This window comes from Ursus arctos, unplaced genomic scaffold, assembly GCF_023065955.2.
Source record: "Ursus arctos isolate Adak ecotype North America unplaced genomic scaffold, UrsArc2.0 scaffold_21, whole genome shotgun sequence".
In the NCBI taxonomy this organism is placed as follows: domain Eukaryota; kingdom Metazoa; phylum Chordata; class Mammalia; order Carnivora; family Ursidae; genus Ursus; species Ursus arctos.
Genome location: NW_026622886.1, coordinates 49076323 through 49095287, shown reverse-complemented (window position 1 = coordinate 49095287; position 18965 = coordinate 49076323). Strand labels below are relative to the sequence as shown.

The 18965-nt window shown below is 57.4% G+C and overlaps 2 protein-coding genes across 3 annotated transcripts; one reads left to right on the top strand and one right to left on the bottom strand.

The window, feature by feature from the left end:
* Positions 1 to 524: 524 nt before the first annotated feature.
* On the top strand, positions 525 to 11138 carry GLI1 (GLI family zinc finger 1). Its single transcript, XM_026500186.4, has 13 exons — positions 525 to 878; positions 1162 to 1245; positions 4027 to 4150; positions 4381 to 4473; positions 4747 to 4942; positions 5198 to 5342; positions 5687 to 5776; positions 5864 to 6001; positions 6329 to 6478; positions 7064 to 7228; positions 7705 to 7935; positions 8527 to 8794; positions 9195 to 11138. The coding sequence occupies exons 3-13, from the start codon at positions 4054 to 4056 to the stop codon at positions 10937 to 10939; spliced, it is 3318 nt and encodes a 1105-aa protein (XP_026355971.2). The 5' UTR covers positions 525 to 878; positions 1162 to 1245; positions 4027 to 4053; the 3' UTR covers positions 10940 to 11138.
* Positions 11139 to 11290: 152 nt separating this feature from the next.
* Positions 11291 to 18502, bottom strand: ARHGAP9 (Rho GTPase activating protein 9). 2 transcript variants are annotated; one of them, XM_026500183.4, is made up of 17 exons: positions 18008 to 18502; positions 17490 to 17713; positions 16301 to 16525; positions 16010 to 16123; positions 15706 to 15810; positions 15404 to 15465; positions 15168 to 15258; positions 14872 to 14967; positions 14626 to 14724; positions 14228 to 14369; positions 14026 to 14133; positions 13600 to 13698; positions 13354 to 13431; positions 13157 to 13210; positions 12767 to 12901; positions 12173 to 12278; positions 11291 to 11583 (listed from the first exon to the last, which is right to left on the bottom strand). In XM_026500183.4, exons 1-17 carry the CDS (start codon positions 18321 to 18323, stop codon positions 11412 to 11414), a joined length of 2226 nt encoding a protein of 741 aa, XP_026355968.1. In that variant the 5' UTR covers positions 18324 to 18502; the 3' UTR covers positions 11291 to 11411. The 2 variants fall into 2 exon arrangements, with proteins under 2 accessions (XP_026355968.1, XP_044240600.1); XM_044384665.3 differs by lacking the exons at positions 17490 to 17713; positions 18008 to 18502 and adding an exon at positions 16630 to 16740.
* Positions 18503 to 18965: the final 463 nt, after the last annotated feature.

Genomic DNA, 18965 nt, shown 5'->3' with positions numbered 1-18965 from the left:
GATGAAACAGAGCGGGGGTTCTCCGCGGAACAGTGTTTCGGCCGCGTCCCAGGGTTCCTTAGTAACCTTGTAAACCTCATACTCTGCACCCAGAGCCTCAGCCACTACTCCTCTCTTTTATAATCTATAGACCCTTCACTTCTAAGCCAACTCTGTTCCAGTCCTATTCGCACCAAACCCCAAATCTGTCCTAACCCCTTCATGTTCCATTGAAAGAGTGAGGCCAACAGATAAACTACCGGATGGCGGAATGCTCAGTTAGCACCAACCAAAGTCGACGACGCTACCCTCCAATATTATCTTCCTCAGATGAACTTTTTCTTTGCTCCCCACTTCCCAATATATTTCTTATTTTTTTCTGGCTGGGGGGGGGGTGGCTCTTCGTGGGTAGCCGATCCAAGGATCCATGCCGGGATTTATTGCCCACCACCAGCAGCGTGTTCAGCGGGGGGGGGGGGGGGGAGGCAGTATAGGGTCCCTCAAGGGAGGGGGAGGATCCTGGGGGTCCTGGGGGTGCAATAAGCCCGGCACCCCCTCTCTTGCTTTTAGCTACCCCGCCTCATCCTCCAGAACGGCAAGAGGGAGGGAAGTAGAAGGGAGGTGAGAGGCGAGCGGGAAGAGCGGCGGCGCGCCAGCTGCTTGAGCGAGAAAAAGTTTTTGCAAAAGGGAAAAAAAAAGTTTGCGCTTCTCGCGGGTGGTCCCGGCTCGCGGCCCGGCGGGCTGGGCCGGCGGGAGGGCTGGCGGCCAGGTTAGGGGGGGTGGGGGTGGCACTGAGGCTGCGCTGCCGTGGCCCTGTCCGCCCCCCCTCCCCACCGCACACCCCCCAGCCCAGACTCCAGCCCTGGACCGCGCATCCAGAGCCCTGCGCCCAGAAGGAGGTGAGAAGGGGGGCAGGCGGGGGACCACCTGGGAGCAGTGGGGGAGGGGGCCCGAGGGGATGCCCTGCTTGAGAGGGACTCTGCCCAACCGAGAGGGAGACCTGGGGCACAGAGGCAAAAAGAGGGTGGGAGAGCCTGGGGTGAGATATAGAAAGATTCAAGAATTTTTTCATTTGTATTTCCCTTTCTCTGTATCTTTTTTTTTTTCTTCTGACAGTTTCTGTGTCTCTGTCTCAGGCAACCGTGGATCTCTTTGTCTGTCTCCGCCTCTCCCATTTATTAGAAACATCTCACTTTCATGAGGTTGGGATGAAGAGGCTGGAGGGACGGCTAGCTGGAGGTCTGCGTGGTAGAGAGGGAACTCCAGGTGTGTCCTGAGCGCCGGCAGGAAGACGTCAGTGTTTCTGAAAGGAGGGAACAGCTAAGGAGAGAGCCCTAGGTGGGGTGGAGATGGGTGTGTGTGTGAGGCGACAAAACCGGTGGGGGGCGGCTAGGCTTGAACCCCTGACCTGTCTTGTGACAGATGTGCTGGCTGGTGCATGTGTTCTGGGGAAAAGGAGTGTCTTCTGAATTAGGAAGGGGGCTGGAGGGGCCAGCGTCCCGTTTAGGCCCTAGAAAGACTCTTCAAGGAATCTGGACTCCTGAGTCCCGAGGGCTGTGGTCAGGGTGCTTAGGAGGAGCCGAGGAGACCTTGTCTTGACCCTCTGACCTCAGGACCACCAGGACAGCTGGGCCAGCCGCAGGGAGACCCCTATTGGGACTGGGCGGGACCACTGGCCACTGCCTGCCTATGTATCCCGGTTGGGACCCCCTCCCCAACGGGAGCTGGGGGCCGAGGCCCCTCCTCTGGCTCAGACCACCCTGCCTGCCCTTGCTCCCCGCTCTGAAGCCTCTTTCAGGCCCGGTGACCCCGAAACAATCCGCCCTCGGCAGCTAGCTTTGGGGACAGGATTAGGGAAAGGGGATCCCATAGTGACTGGGGACTTAAGGTTTTGGGGGCTGGAGAACTGGGGTCTTCATAGGATAGGTCTTTACTGTCCAGTGGAAGAAGAAGGCCAGGCAATTTCCCCGGGGAGTTGTAAGGGCCGGAATTAGGGTGGTTTTCCCTATGGGGGCGGGGTCCGGAGACACCCCCCCTCAATTATCTCCCCGGCATCCCCAACCAGGCGGTACAGACCCCGCCCTTGACGTCACTAAGGGGTTCCCGGGGGTCTGGAGGGGTTAACCCTTGGGAAGCCAACTGTGATAATCAGGAACCCAAGGTGTCCTGACCCCTCTCTCTCCCCATACACACCTTATTTTATTTACCCAGTCACTATCTGTCCCTATAGTTTCTGGATTCTTTCTTTTCCACCCCGCCACGGGGACCCCCACGCTCCAACAGTGCCCCCCGCCCCCCGAGCGCCACTGCCAGCTTTCTGGATGCACTGAGGGGAGGAGGGAAGAATGTGTCCCGCCTCTCAACTACCCCCCCCCCCCGCCCTCCCTCCACCGCGGCTCGCTCGACTGGGCTCCCGGGGCGGGCGGGGGAAGCGGAGCCGTCTGCAGCCAGAGCCTGCGGCGGCTACTTGGGTGGGCCGAGGAGGCACGGGGGCGGGGAAGGCGGGACCAGGAGAAGGGGGGCGGGGCCTACTCCTGGGAGTTGGGGAGCGGGGGTGCGAGGGGGACTCTGGAAAATAGGGAGACACAGAAGATGATTCAGGGCTCCAGCAGGGCAACCCTAAAGCTCCCTGCCCCATCCTGCGCTTTCATCCACATCCCAGGAAAACGTAACTGAAGTTGGAAAAGTTGGCGAAATTTTCCTGTCACTAGTGTGAAGGGGAGAGGTGGGTGGGCTGTGGCACGCGTGGGCGAGGAGGGATGTCGCCCCATTTACATCGCGGCTCCCCTGCCGCTGGGCAGTGGCGCAGGAAGATGACTGATTAGGCACGTTTGGGGGAGTCTCTTTAGTATTTAGGGGGTCGTTTGCGAGCCCCTGCCTCCTTCCCCTGGGTGAGTCATAGAGGAAGGAGGCGGGAGAAGTGTCCCCCCATCCAGCTGCCAGCCAGCTGTGCCCCCCCCCCCCCCCGCACACAAAGTGCCAAGGTCGAGTTGGGAGGTCTTGGATGCGGGATCCAGCTCTCCGCTGGGAAAGGAGGAGTTAGGAAGGGTACAGTCCAGGCTGCGGGGCTTGGGCTGGGTCATGGGGTCCGGGTTCCGCTCCCCATCTTACCCCGCCCTCACCCTAAATCCCAGCATCCCGGGATCACCCACCGCGCCGGCCGGCCCGCTCCCGGTCGTTCTCCACCCTACCCCGCCCCACCCCACCCTCAGTCCCGGGAGACCGGAAAACCCGGGGTGGAACCCAAACTGGAGTTTGAGGAGAAAAGCGGACAGCAGAATCCTCTCCCTCACAACTCTTTTCTAATGGATAATGACTGTTTTTTCATTCTCTCAAAGCCTTCTCTTACAGTCCTTTCCTGCTCCCCCAAAATAGACCAAGCGAGGTGGGCGCCCAGATTCAAACTACCCCAGGATAACACCAGTTTCCAGCCTTTGTACTCAACAGACCCGGGAGGCTCCCCTCAGAAATCTTATCCCCTTCTATACACAGTTTTCTGCCTTAGAAAAAGGCAGATCATCTGCGCTCCTTCCTGGCCCCACCAGCCTCTCCGTCTGAGCTGTGGCGAGAGCACCCTCTGCTGGATGCTGGAGAGATTGTAGCCGGGCTGTCGCTGGGCAGGAACAAACGAAGGCAAAGAGGCTCAGCTTGAGTTCCCCCATTCCACTCCTCAAAGCCGGCCCGTGGTCAGAGCAAGAAGAAATAGAGGGCCATGGTATAAAATCACTTGAAGCTCATCAAGGCTCAATTAGTCCATAATACTCCCCCTAAACACACCCCGCCACACACACACACACACCCACACACACGCAGGAGCGCTTAGACCACCCAGGCAAAGATCCCACTCAGTTCCCACAAAACTCCTCAAGACAGCCTCTGCCTCTTTGGGACTCCTTTCCTTACCCTCACCCTGGCCTAGTGATGCTCCTTTCACTTTGATTTCCCATGGCAGATGTCTTAGAGGTTCTGTACCTGAATTAGTTTATCTGACCTTCCTTATTTCCCTCCTGCCTTTATAACTTGCAGATCTCCCTTCCCCTCCTGCAGTGTCCCCACACTCTCCTCTGAGACACCATGTTCAACTCGATGACCCCACCGCCAGTCAGTAGCTATGGCGAGCCCTGCTGTCTCCGGCCCCTCCCCAGTCAGGCCCCCAGCATGGGGACAGAAGGTCAGTGCAAATACTAATCTCCAGGCCTTGAAGACTGGCAGCTCTCTCAACCAGCCCCAGGCATCCCTCTTCCATCTCCTACCCCGTGCCAGTCTCTAACCCACGAGATGATCTGAGGTTCTCTGTCTCATAGGCTTGGGATATGGGATCAGGCCTCTCCTGGGGTTTCGAGATGAGGCCTTATGTGTCCCCCATTCCCGCTCCCCATTCCGGCTATCTCTCTTTTCTAGGACTGCCTGGTCTGCCCTTCTGCCACCAGGCCAACCTCATGTCTGGCCCTCACAGTTATGGGCCAGCCAGAGAGACCAACAGCTGCACTGAGGGTGAGGCCTCAGGCAACATCTCTTCCCTTTCTGGCCCTCGGGGACTTGCTCTAAAAGAGAAAGTTGGGAGGGGAGGCAAGGGATCAAACTTGGAAGGGGAAATGCTTGGAGATTGGAGCAAGGGGTCAGAGCATGATCGGGAGGTCACAGATGGGGTCAGTAGGGCAAAGCAGAGTCAAGTGTCATTTTTTTGTTGAGAGTCAGGACCCATGGGTTGGGTGTATGGAGACATGCCCCATTTACCATAGCTATCTCCCCTGTTTCCTGCCCCAGCCCCACTCTTTCCTCCTCCCCGAAGTGCAGTCAAGTTGGCCAAGAAGCGGGCACTCTCCATCTCACCTCTGTCAGACGCCAGCCTGGACCTGCAGACAGTTATCCGCACCTCACCCAGCTCCCTCGTGGCCTTCATCAACTCACGCTGTGCATCTCCCGGGGGCTCCTATGGTCACCTCTCCATCGGCACCATGAGGTGCAGAGAGCCTTGGGCTAAGAGGCCCCTAAAGACCCTACCAAACCCCACTAAAAGCCTCAAGCCCTCCAAAGCACCCGACCCAATTTGAATCCTTATCATCTCAAAGGTGCTGAAGCCCTCCTCCGTGCTTCCCTGGGCCTGCCTCAACCACTTCCCATACCGTCTTTCAGAAACACTCCAGAATAGCCCGAGACCTCCTGAAACTCTTTGAGATGATAGTCCTAAATAACTGCCTCTCCTCCACCTCTTCAGCCCGTCTCTGGGATTCCCACCCCAGATGAATCACCAAAAAGGGACCTCGCCTTCCTTCGGGGTCCAGCCCTGTGGTCCCCATGACCCCACTCAGGGTGGGATGATGCCGCATCCTCAGTCCCGGGGACCCCTCCCAACCTGCCAGGTAAGAGTCCTCATACTGCCGCCCAGTTTCCCTCAGCTCAGGGTGGGTGGGTGGTGGACTTTATGGGGAACAGTGAAGGAAGGACAGGGGATCTAAAAGTTTTCAGTAGCAAAAACATAAAGGGGTATGGTTGGTGGGGTTCACTCCTTGGGGCTGACTCAGACTCTTCCAAATGAGATCCCACCTTTTGCCCATCCCAGTGCAGTCTGAGGAGGAAGTGTCTTCCAAACCCAGGGGTTCCAGCGGCTTGGGTGGGGGCACTCAGGGCAGGAAGACCTGGCTGGGCTCCCTCTTCCTTCTGCCCCCTTCTGCCTTCATCACCCTCACCTCTTCCCTTGGGGAAGCTGAAATCTGAGCTGGACCCGCTGGTTAGCAAGTGCCCAGAGGAGCCCTTGGAGGGTGATATGTCCAGCCCCAACTCCACAGGCACACAGGTAAGGCGGGGGTGACTTTAACTCTGAAACCGGAGCCAAACAAAAGCTGTCACCCCAGTGACCCTTGGATTGCCTCCTCTGCCCTAGGATCCCCTGCTGGGGATGTTGGATGGGCGGGAGGACCTGGAGAGAGAGGAGAAGCCTGAGCCCGAATCTGTGTATGAGACTGACTGCCGCTGGGATGGCTGCAGCCAGGAATTTGACTCCCAGGAGCAGCTGGTGCATGTGAGCCCCAGGGGGTAACAGGAATGCTGGCTGGATCTTGTAGGACATTCTGGAGGGGCACTGTAGAGTTAGGCTAAGGGCAGGAGGTCCCAGGATACCGAGGTCAGAGGTAGAGTGGCCAGGTGGGACGGCAGAAGCTCAGGAGCTATAGCTTTGTTTTAGAAACGTGGGAGAACGGAGGTGCGGGCTGTGATGTTCTTCCTGCCGCCTCTTTCCCCATGAGGCGGAGCCCAGGAGGAATGAGGTGGGGTGGAGAGGTCCAGGGAAGGTCTGCTTTGGGACTTGGGGGCAGAAGGGAACCTCAGAGAGCCTCTGTATCTCCTTCAGCACATCAACAGTGAGCACATCCATGGGGAGAGGAAGGAGTTCGTGTGCCATTGGGGGGGCTGCTCCAGAGAGCTGAGGCCCTTCAAAGCCCAGTACATGCTGGTGGTCCACATGCGCAGACACACAGGCGAGAAGCCGCACAAGTGCACGGTGAGGCACCCACTTCCCCAGCTCAGGGTCCTTCCCTAAACCGGGGCTCCCCGCCAAGGCAGAGCTCATACTTTCATGGATCCTAGACACTTTTGCCTTCATAAACAAATATTTAAAAAAATGTATCTTCGGACTGGGTTAGTATAAAGATGAACATACTGGTGTTGTATATTAGAACATTTTCTTGGACCTAAAATGCTATTTTCCGCTTGCTTTTAAAAAATTAAGACATTTTTGTGGGCCGCCAAAAGTACTCTGGGTTGTAGGCACTGTGCTTACTACTCCGCCTAATGGAGAAGTTCGGTGTCAAGGACTTAAGACGCTCCCAGAATGACCCCATCCTAAGCCAGTCTAAGATTCCCACGCAGGAAGATCTGCTCTGGCTTGATGGGGAGATGCTCACGGCCGCACCCCCTCCGGCTTCCCGTTTGCCCGGCTCTTGCCTACTCTCGTCCCTGAATTTTGGGAATTGCTCTCCCGTCTTGAGTTACAGTCTCTGATGTATGTCCCTTTTGAGATTTACCGTTCTTCTAATCTCCATGTCCTTCTGTCTGAGAGCTATCTTTTGACCCCAACATCCCCTAGTTCGAGGGGTGCCGGAAGTCATACTCACGCCTTGAAAATCTGAAGACGCACCTGAGGTCACACACGGGTGAGAAGCCGTACATGTGTGAGCACGAGGGCTGCAGTAAAGCCTTCAGCAATGCCAGTGACCGAGCCAAGCACCAGAATCGGACCCACTCCAATGAGGTGAATGCCCCACCTAAGAGACCCTCCCCACTTGAGAAGCCAGCTATGGGGAGATTCCCCCATAAGAAATCCCTTAGCGCAGCACCCACTCCACAGAGGTGAGTCCCCGCCCCCCACCTAATTCACCTGGATATGGTCTTTCTGAAACGAAGAACTTCCACTTAACCACCCCACCCCTACCTCTAACCAGCCAAAGGGCCAACCTCAATAGACCCATTCGACCTGGAGGAGACCCGAGGTCCCTTCAACCCCTGACCTGATGAGGCCTCACAGACCCGGGCTGTCAGTTTTCCTAATCTTTCCCCTGGTCCTCTCATTTTTTACTCCAAGGGTCCCACTCGCTCCTTAATTCCGTGGGTGTTGTGCATTCGTCCCCGACCCCCTCCTCCCCAACTGATGCCACCTCTTCTTCCCGTCCGTTCTGCACTCCCCTGCTCTGATTCCTCCGCCTGCTGTCTCCACTGTCCGTCCAACAGAAGCCGTACGTGTGTAAGCTCCCCGGCTGCACCAAACGCTACACAGACCCCAGCTCGCTCCGGAAGCACGTCAAGACAGTGCACGGTCCTGACGCCCATGTGACCAAGCGGCACCGAGGAGACGGCCCCCTGCCCAGGGCACCGTCGCTGTCCACGGTGGAGCCCAAGAGGGAGCGGGACGGAGGCCCCATCAGGGAGGACAGCAGACTGACCGTGCCGGAGGGGGCCGTGGTGAGCTGGCCCTGGCAACTCCTACCTCTAGGCCCCGCCTGCCCCGCCCACATCCGTCCAGCCCCTTCCCAACCCTTCCGTGTCCTCCTCTGTAAATTGCTCTTCTGTGGACAATCCTCCAGTCTCTCATCCCAGGGGTGCTCCTTGGGTTACCTCAAATCGAGAGATTTTAGTATAATTAATTATGGAATTGGTTCAACAGACTCTTATATGGGGCTCAGTATATTACTCTGATTTATGTACGGTTTACATGTACCGTTCACATGTAGTATGATTATAATTTCCTACACTCCTCACGACAACTTTGTGAAACAGGAACTCACTCTCCACATTTTCGGGTGACATAACTCAGGCACATAGACAAATTGTCCAAGGTCACAGAACTAAGTGCGAATTTGAGCCCAGGCAGCCTAGGCTCTTCTCTTCAATCTGTCTCCGGTTTGCCCCCGACCCTCACCTGCTCAGCCTTCCCTCTACCTGTAAGCTTCCCCTAGGTCCCAGCAGTCACTGGGACACAGGCTTTAGCCACTCACCATGTTCAGGGAACTGTGGGGCAGGGACTGCCCTCAGCCCTCATTTTCGCCCCTGCAGAAGCCGCAGCCCAGCCCTGGGGCCCAGTCGTCCTGCAGCAGCGACCACTCCCCAGCAGGCAGTGCAGCCAATACAGACAGTGGTGTGGAAATGACTGGAAATGCAGGGGGCAGCACTGAGGACCTGTCCAGCTTGGATGAGGGGCCTTGCATTGCTGGCACTGGCCTGTCCACTCTTCGCCGCCTTGAGAACCTCAGACTGGACCAGCTACATCAACTTCGGCCGATAGGGCCCCGGGGCCTCAAACTGCCCAGCCTGACCCATACTGGTGAGACCTGGGTGTGGGGGTAGTGGCTGGGCTGAGATCGGGACCTTCTCTGAAGTTGGAAGGAGGACTTCCCTGCCCTATAGCACCTTTGTACAATTAGAAAAATGTCCCCCTTCCTCAGACACTTTCCTTCCATCTATCAGGTAATTGTGATATACAAAGTATAACGTGAATGCTGCTCCCTAGGGCTGTGCAGTGTACAACCTATACAACCGTTCACAGTGGTTCTGAATGCTTGGTGACGCAGACGTGCAAAGGGCATGGGAAGAGACAGAACTGAGTTGTCAGAGTTAAGGAGCCTGTCCCTGGGATTCCAGGACAAGGCTGTCCCATGGGGGAGGCAGGGTGAGATTCAGAGGGCTCCCTGACCACCCTGCTTTTTTCCCCTTATCACTTGTAGGCACCCCTGTGTCTCGCCGCTTGGGCCCCCCGGTATCTCTTGACCGCCGCAGCAGCAGCTCCAGCAGCGTCAGCTCAGCCTATACCGTCAGCCGCCGTTCCTCGCTGGCCTCCCCTTACCCTCCTGGATCCCCGCCAGAGAACGGGGCTTCCTCCCTGCCCGGCCTCACACCTGCCCAGCACTACCTGCTCCGGGCAAGATATGCTTCAGCCAGGGGAGGTGGTACCCCACCCACGGCAGCACCCAGCCTGGATCGGATGGGGACCCTTCCTGCACCTCCCTGGAGAAGCCGAGCTGAGTATCCAGGATACAACCCCAACGTAGGGGTCACCCGGAGGGCCAGTGACCCGGCCCGGGCTGTTGACCGCCCTGCCCCAGCCAGAGTCCAGCGGTTCAAGAGCCTGGGGTGTGTCCACACGCCCCCCACCGTGGCAGGGGGAGGACGGAACTTCGATCCCCAACTCCCAGCCACTGTCTACTCACCACAGCCCCCCAGCATCACTGAGAATGTTGCCATGGATACCCGAGGGCTACAGGAGGAGCCAGAAGGTGGGACCTCCATGATAGGCAGTGGTCTAAACCCCTATATGGACTTCCCACCTACTGATACTTTGGGATATGGGGGACCCGAAGGGGCAGCGGCTGAACCTTATGGAGCTAGGGGTCCAGGCTCCCTGCCTCTTGGACCTGGTCCACCCACCAACTATGGGCCAAACCCCTGTCCCCAGCAGGTCTCCTATCCTGAACCCCCCCCTGAACCATGGGGTGAGTTCCCTTCCCACTCCGGGCTGTACCCAGGCCCCAAGGCTCCAGCTGGAGTCTACAGTCAGTGTCCTCGTCTTGAACATTACGGACAAGTGCAGGTCAAGCCGGAACAGGGGTGTCCAGTGGGTTCTGATTCCTCAGGTCTGGCGCCCTGCCTCAATGCTCACCCCAGTGACGGGCCTCCTCGCCCACAGCCTCTGTTCTCTCACTACCCCCAGCCTCCCCCTCCTCAATATCCCCAGTCAGGTGCCTATTCCCAGCCACCCACCGATTACCTTCTTTCAGAACCCAGGCCCAGCCTGGATTTTGATTCCCCCACTCACTCCACAGGACAACTCAAGGCCCAGCTGGTGTGTAATTACGTTCAGTCTCAACAGGAACTGCTCTGGGAGGGTGGGGGCAGGGGAGATCCCCCAGTCCAGGAACCTCTGTACCAGAGTCCCAAGTTTCTAGGGGGTTCCCAGGTTAGCCCAAGCCCTGCCAAGGGTCCAATGGCCACATACGGACCTGGTTTTGCACCTAATTTGCCCAATCACAAGTCGGGCTCCTATCCCGCCCCTCCACCCTGCCATGAAAATTTTGCAGTGGGGGCAAACAAGGCCCCCCATAGGGCAACAGCACCACCCCGACTTCTGCCCCCACTGCCCACTTGCTATGGGACGCTCAAGGCGGGGAACACCAACCCCAGCTGTGGTCATCCTGAGGTGGGCAGGCTGGGGGGGGGTCCTGCCTTGTGCGCTCCTCCTGAAGGGCAGGTGTGCAACCCTCTGGACTCTCTTGACCTCGACAACACTCAGCTGGACTTCGTGGCTATTCTGGATGAGGCCCAGGGGCTGAGTCCTCCCCCTTCCCATGATCAGGAGGACAGCTCTGAACGTACCCCACCTCCCTCTGGGCCCCCCAACATGGCTGTGGGCAACATGAGTATCTTACTGGGATCCCTGCCTGGGGAGACACAATTCCTCAACTCCAGCGCCTGAAGAGGGAGGAATGAATCCCAGCAATCACAGATCCATTTCCTAAGGGGTTTCCATCCCCTCGAGAAGTTGGGAGGAGGAGCCATAGCCCCCCCCATGCCCCAGGGATGGGAGGTACGGGCGGGGCTGTGTACCTTCTGTATATGTTTTGAGGAGGGATTTGATGATGACACTGTTTCTGGATAATAAAGGAACTGCGTCAGAAAGTGCCCTGCTTCCCACGTTTGTATCTTGGGGGCGGGGGTTGATGACAGGGAACAAGAAGAGAAGAGAGGTTAATCCACCCACTTCCCTTTTCTGGAAGGCTCCCGCAACCCATCCCAACCCCTCAGGCCAGACTCACGAAGACAGTTATCTCAGAGACACAGGATTTAATGGGATGTCCTCAAAACAGAACACCCACTATCCCCACCCCCACCAAAGGGTCGCCAACAGACATCAGCGGAAGCACGTTTTGTCTTCTTCCTTGCCCCGGTCAAGGGAAGAGGCTGGTGAAGTCGGTGAGCATGAGCTGGACTAGCTGCCCAGGGTAGAGAGCATGGGCGGCCGGGTCAGACGTCTCCTGCTCTGGCCGAAACAGGGTCGGCCCAAACACAATTCCCAGGTTGTGGGGGGTCATGCGGTTCTTATCGGAGTGTGCTATCACCCTGTGGGCAGAGATCAAGAGAAGGGGCTACAAGGCAGCAGCTTCACCACTTTAGATAAATCAAACCCTTCAAAGGGACGAGCAGGAAGCTTCGGGACCCTCCACGTGGTGGCTGAAGGAAACCAAGCAGAGAGCCACAAAGGGCGTGAAGATGCGACCAAGAGAGAAACCTTCAGGATACGACTTGGATGTCACAACCCAGGAGATGCCTGCCTCTTCCCAGCTTCAAAGGCTGCCCTAGAGTCCTCCTTGCTCACAGATTGGGCGACTCTAATTCAAATGGCTATTCTTTCTCAGAGCTCACTGCCCAGGCCCAGCTCAGCCAAATAAGCCATGAGCACGGTCCCAACAGGAGACAAAGAGGCCAGGGGACAGGAGCGGTGAGATGGCTCACAGCATCCCTCGGCATCTCTTCATCCCCATTACCCCACTTGATGCCCCACCCAGAGGTTGCCTGTTTCCTCCATCTGCCCACTAAACAGGTGAGAAACCCAGGTGTCCCCTACCTTCACTGCATCTGAACACAGTGCCCACTGCATGCCCCACTCCACCCTCCCTCCACGTGCACAGAGATGCTCAGCCTTCCTGACCTGCATAAATGTTCCAGGAGGTACTGCAGAGTATCCCGGTTGGGCTTGGGCATTGAGCCTATTAATTCTCGTATTTGAGAGAGACGCTGCTCTGATTCGGAGAGTGCTAGAGAGAAAAAGTGAAGGGAAGGGCACGGGGGTGAGGCTGGGGGAAGGTGCGAGGGCAGGGTGGGTAAACTCGCTACTCTTTCCCACGTCCACGGGAGACACCAGTAATCTACCACAGCTTTCTTTTCCACTGAGCCCAACGGCAGCTTTATTATTATTTTTTAAGATCTTATTTTTAAGCAATCTCTACACCCAACATGAGGCTCAAAGTCAAAACCCTGAGATCAAGAGTTGAATGCTCTACTGACCGAGCCGGCCAGGCACCCTCCCCCCCAGCAACTGCAGCTTTAGAATTCTTTTTAAGTCAGCCCTCTAAACATTCTAAATAAATAAATAAATAAATAAATAAATAAATAATAGGAGTTGAAAGTTGTTTTCCATCTCCATGCTCAGGATGGGACAGAAGGGCATAGAGGAAACTCTATTCTTTATCCTTTACGCCCCACCCCCATACCAAGGGTATTGCCCAAAGTTTTCATCCCTTACCAAGGGCAGCACGAAAATGGGGCAGCAATGATGGGGGCACCAGAGGCTGGGGTAGCTCCCTGAGAAAAAGCTTCAGGGCTCCAGTGACCACGTGAATATCATCCCACTCAGCACTGTCCAAATCTAATCGGCCTTCTGGGAGGAGAAGGAGGTACAGAGGGGTTCAGGGCTCATGAAGGGCCAGAGAGATCCAGAGACCGAGAGGTCAGGAGTTTGGGAGAAGATCCAATTAAGGCAGACCACAGAAATACCCAGGAGATCTACAGGGGGGCAAGGCAGCTGAGGTGGGGAGGGGGACAACCCACCCAGGAGCGGGACACAGAGGGAGCCAGAAGGAGCAGGGAGGGTGTCAGATGTTTTAAGGCTCTGAGGGGCCTTCCATGTAAGTACCTTGTCCTGGCTGTTCTGGGAACACATACCTCCCATCGGAGGTGACTGCACGCTCTGCAACACGGACGAGAAGAGATCAAGAGCTAAGACATGCTGTTCTAGCCAGACCTCCTTGTTCCGCCAGCTCCCTGAGAAACTGCCTGTGGTTCTGAGGCATGAAATTCATAGTACCGCCACATGCCCACAAGCCTTCTCACCTCTGTCCACCAGGAAGCGAAGTTTCTGGACCACTGCCAGGTTCCCGCTCACCCGGTAAATGCCGTCCACATCTAGACCTAGGAGACCAGGCAGGGAGCAAATAAGAATTCCTGCTCTAAACTGCGTAAGGTAAGGACTGGTGAGAGACCCAAGGGCGGAGAGAAATAAGGCAGGGTGGGGGAGGTGGGGAATTCTAGGCCTTGGCCTGTTGGAAGGGGAGGTGGTGGGGTCTCTGGAAAAGTGACCTCTCTTATCCACAGCAGCGATGCAGAGCCGCACAAAGCTGGGCACGGTGTCCCCTTCCCGCTGGCACAGTGATTCCAACTGGCAGCCGAACACCTGGTCTGGAGAGGCACAGAGTGAGATGGGAAGCCGGTGGCAGCAGCACCCCTGGAAGCTCTTAGCACAAGTTTTCACCCCAAAGTTGGGCTGGCCCTCCTGGCTGCCTTTTCTAGGCCCCCCGCAAGGAGCTACACCATTTCTCCCCAAAAATAAGCAGCAGAGGAGCAGAAGACCGCTGATCTAGTTCTGGGAAGTTCTACTGTGAGTCTCACTGAAGTTTTCTCATCCACGAAGTGGGCTGATGCCCAGATCAGGAACACAGAAGTGCTTCCAAAAATACTACAGCAGGTTCGAAAGAGAGGGGTGCCCGTCAGCCTAGGCCACCTCACCTCGGAGCAGCCCACGCTCCTGCAGGCTTTGTAAGGGTGGTCTCTTTGCGATAAGCCGCTTTAGTTTGTTCCGGACGCGGTTCTGCTCAGTTCCTTCAGGACACCGACCTGTAGGAGCAGGTGGAATGAGGGCGAGAGCCGCCGCCTGGAAGGAGCCGGGAGATGCGCCCCCGGGCCCGCCCACCCGAGGCCCGCCCCTCACTGGAGCTCCGAAGGCCACCGATCCGCAGCAGTGGCTTGGACACCGGCTCGGACTCCTCTTCGTCGTCCTCTCCGCCGCTCAGCTCCTCCAGCTCTGCCGGTCCCGAACCGGACAGACGCAGTTCCAGGGGGTTCTCTCGATCCTAGACCCGGAAGGGCGAGGTGGGCCGAGTCGGAGATTGGAAGAGAGAAAAGAGAAATCTGCACCCCCCAGCTCGACGCAAGGAGATGGTGGCCGGTTGCTGGGGTCCCACGTCCCAGCCCCACCTCAGGGCCCTACAGCGAGACCACCGTGCCCCCTACCACCCCAAAATCCTACTGTTCCTTCACCACTCCCTCTGCCCCGCCCGGGCCGAGCCTCTCTCCCGGCTGGGCCGCGCCATCTCCCACCCATCTCACCAGGCGTTCGATGACCGCCCGCAGCGCGCGGTGCCAGGCTCGCAACTCGGTCTCCTGGTCTGATTGCAGCAGGAACTCGTGGCCAGGGACCGTGCGGATCTGAGGGGCCAGCGGAGAGGGGGCTTGCTTGAGTCAGCGGGGAGGAGCACAAAACGCCGGGAGGCCGAGCAGGAGAGCGGTGCGGGGAAACCCGAGGCGCACCTTCGGGTCGGGTGGAGCTTTGGGTAGGCGCGGGAGGGCACTCACGTGCAGGACGTTGCGGCGGCTGGACAGGCGGCGGCCTTGGGCCAGGGCTGCCCCGCGCAGGTCCACGCTGCTTTCGGGTCGGCTACCCGCTGGTCCCTGGCAATCGGGAGAAACTGAGGCCACGGCGCTGTTCCCCTCGTTGCCTCCCTCCCACCCGGGGGCCTGCGAGGACAAGGGAGGCTGTGCCTCTTCCTTTACTCCCCCTCCCCCACCTCCGCCGCACAGTTGGCCCGAGGCTGTAGGAGTCCTGCCCGAACCCCTCCAGCACGCCCCCACCTCTCCTCCCTCACACTCACCCAGATTGAGGAGGGCGCGGCCGGCGGTGGCTCCCGGTAGAAGACCAAGCTGTTACCTGCTAACACCACCCAAGACGGGCTCCAGTTCTTCCTGCAGGGGCGGACGGGGGAGGGGGGGAGCGCAGTGGTAGTAGGGCAAAGGTCAGTTAGAATCACGTGGAGAGGGCGCTCTCCCTGCCCTGGGTTCTACGGAATCCAGCCGCCCAGGCCCCTGCGGTATTCCGGGGTCTCGTCACCTGAGCTTCCGCCCCCCCTGGGCGATCTTGGTCACATTGAGCAGGCCCGACTTTTCCACCTCCTGGGGAGTGGAGCAAGGGGTATTAAAAAGCCACCCAGGGCCCCCCACAGCCGCCACTGCTTTCCCAAGGGGGGGGGGTGTCCCAGGAGTGAGGTCCTTTACAGTTGGGGGGTGGGGGAGGCTGCGTAAGAGCGTATACGGAGAGAACACTCAGAAAGAGGAAGATGTTTCTAAAGGAGCAGGAATTGGGGGGGTGGGGCAGTGAGGATCTCGGCCTGCACAAGGAAGTGGGTGACTTACATGGGGGTCGTCCAGGACTTGCGGCAGAGGTCGAGAGGGCTGCAAGGCTGAAGGCTGGTCTGAGGGGTGGAGCTGGGAGGTGCGCTGGCAGAGGTAGGGTGAACCCTGGCGGGGGGGGGGGGGGGGTTGGAGAAACAGGTGGAGGAAACGTCAGCTTCAGAGTCCCGGCTATAGGGGGAAGAGGGGTGCGGATGTGGGTGAGAGGCAGGGTGTGTGATGGGTAACTGATGAACATCTTGCATAAAAGAGAGTAGTAAAAAGATGGCTTTTCCTGCATGTGTTCAGGAGGAGGGAGGAATCTCACCTGGGGGCCCAGCAGTTCTGGGGTTGCGGTGTCAGATTCTGAGCCCTTTGCCTGAGGTTGCAGGACACCATTGTCCCTATGCAGGGTCTGTGTCCCCTCCATGGAGCCAGGGTTCTGGGGAGTGGGGTGAGGACGAAAGCTATGGCCAGACGCCACCTCAACCCGCTCTCAACATCCTTCTCAGCAATTTTCTGATGGCAGCCCCAGAGAGAAAACACGCCACTTTGGGGTTCACTAGGGGAAAGGAGGAGGTGGAGGGAACACACGAACAGGCAGGAGGGAAGGTCTCACCATCTCCCGCACGCGAGTGCGGCGTGGGGGCTTCCAGGACTTGGAGCCGGTCAGCGAATGTATGTAGAAGCAGCGTCCAGAGTTAGGGTCCAAGTGCTGCTCCCAGGAGTCCAGCCTCTGCAGTGGGGGGCACGCAGGGCTTGGGGGAGGAGACCGGGGACAGCGGCGAAGGTCCACTAGGTTGCAGTACACAGGGTGCTCTGACATGAGGGGCTGGGGTCTTGCCTGCCAGGAAAGGGGGAAGAAAAAGGTAGTTACTCTGCCTGTGCCCCTCCTCAATCTTCTCTCCACCTAACCTCCTCCTCCTCTCCCCCCCACTGTTTTCTCACCCCCAGCTCCTGGCTGGGGTGACCCAGGTACTGGGGAAGAAACCCCAGTCCCCAGCTGGATGGGTTTTTGTTTTTTTTTTTACTCCCTCCCTCACTCTTCTTTGCTTTTCTCCTCCTCACTTCCTGTTGCCAACTTCCCTCCTCCCCCACCCCGCCCCTACCCCAGGGCCTCAGGAAAGGGGAACCGGCTTTTTGTGTGTGTGTTGAGGGGGGGTGGTGGTTGAGGGGAGCGCCCCACCCTCACATTCTCCAGAATGAAAGGGAAGAGAGGGAGAGGGGTCAGGGACCCCTACTAGGGGAGTATGAGAGAGGAGGGGCCATTTTAATCCACCAGCAAGTAAGAGAGAGGGGAGGAGCTGAGTCTTCAAGAAGAGCGAGGGAGTTACATCTCTAAATGGGACTTGCTGGTGACCTGAGCTGGCAAGATGGGACCCAGGAAAAACCCTGCCCTGGGCCAGGAGTTAGAGAGAAAAACATAGCTCGTTGGCTCTCTCTCAGTTCCTCTGTATCTGCCAGGTTCCATGTATTCCCAGGATCTTTGCTACTTGTTATCCCTCAGCTAGAATTCCTTCTCATTTCCTAGTTTGGTTCCCGGCTATTTCTTCCTCCTCCTTATTCGGATCAACCACATGTCATTTCCTGGGAGATGCCTTCGCACATTACCTCCATCACTCTCTACATTCATGCTTCTTGGTAGCACTCACCAGTACCAACAGTTACTTGTTTATGTGTTCGTCACCCCCATGGAAATCCCTCGAAGGCAGAGATTCTGTCTGCCTTGTTTGCCTTTGTGCCTAGAACAGGGCCCAGCAGTAAATAACCGTTTACTCTTTACTCCGCTCAGAAGGGCTGTGACTCACCGTGTTGGCATTGGCCTCTGGCAGTAAGTCTTCCTGAGAGAGAGATCTGCCACTTGCTCCTTCCTGGAAGGGTTTCGGGAGTGTAGGCCTCAAATTGGTAACACTGACGCTTCTACACATTTTGGGGGGAAGAGGAGGAGGCTGCCTAGAGGTGGTCTGCGTCCCGCCTGGAGGTTCCTGAGACACATGCAGTTCCTCCGGGGAGCCGTGACACAACTCTGGCCCTGGAAACAGAGAAATGGGAAGAGTAGGGGCAGGGGGTCAGAGGGGTGATCTTGGCTGGATCCCTCATCCTGGGGATTCACAAGGAAGACAAGAGCAGGGGAGGCTGTGGAAAAGTACGAGACCTAGAAAGTGTAAGACTAGGAGGAGAGGAAACGGGGACACTGCGATGGGGATGAAGAGGAGGCTGATCGGAGGGAAGTAAGAGAAGGGGGTCAGCAGATGCTCTGAGGGAGAGAGATCCTTCCAATAATTCCTAGAAGCCAGGGAGGTAAGAAGGTGAAGGGAGTACTCACCAGGTGTCCAGAGGGATTGGCTGGGGCTGATGGTGGATGGGCTCCGGGAAGGGATAGATTCCTCCGTCATGTAAGCAGCTGGGACAAAGATGGGTCGAGAAGTGGGGGGTGCTCCCAGGCGCCTTGCCAGCCACCAGTCTGAGTTGGTCTTTCGAAGCAGTAGAAACCTGTCCCCTTCAGCCAGGGACACTTGCCGGCCATCCGTCCCAGTGTAAGTAAAGGCATAGAGGGCACAGAGCTGGGATCCCCGAGAAGGGTTTTGGGGCCCCAGCCCAAGGCTGCCCCGGGTACTTGACCACCACCGGCCTGACAGCATTGTAGTCAGTACTGTCACCTGTGGGAAAAAGGGGTGCTGGAGATCCAACAGGGGACGTGACTGGCTGCTTCCAAGCAGAGAGACATGGTTCTAAAAGCAGTGTAGGGAGAAACGTAAGGACAGGAGCCTTGGAATGAGAGCGGAGGGTAAAGCAGAGAGCCTGGGTGGGGGTCAGTGACAGATTTAGGGGACTGAGAACTCCTGGGTGACGTGACTGGTGAGGAAGTATATAAGTAAGATGAGAGAGGATGTGGTCAGCAGAGCTACGAGGCCAGCAGGGCAGGAAATCAGGGGAGAGAGGCTAGCTCGGTGATTTTCCTCTCAGTACCTTCTGGGGTCCATCAGAAAATCCACGGGCAGGAGGAGTGGGTCCTGGGTGGTGGTAAGACTTTTGAGCGGGACACAGGAAGATGAGGAGAATCAGGTCTGAGACGGAACACGGGCAAGAGACAGGAATTAATGACAAAGATAAAAAAAAAGTTTGTGACCTTTATTAAATCTACACAGGCACCAATGTTTCCGTTACCAATAGCCTCAGACCTAAAGCTGCGTGCTTCCTGTGCAGACTCCGAGAGACTTCGAGCCAGAGACAGCAGAGCCGGAGAAATAACAAGACCAAAGTAGAGAGAAAGAGAAAGTGGC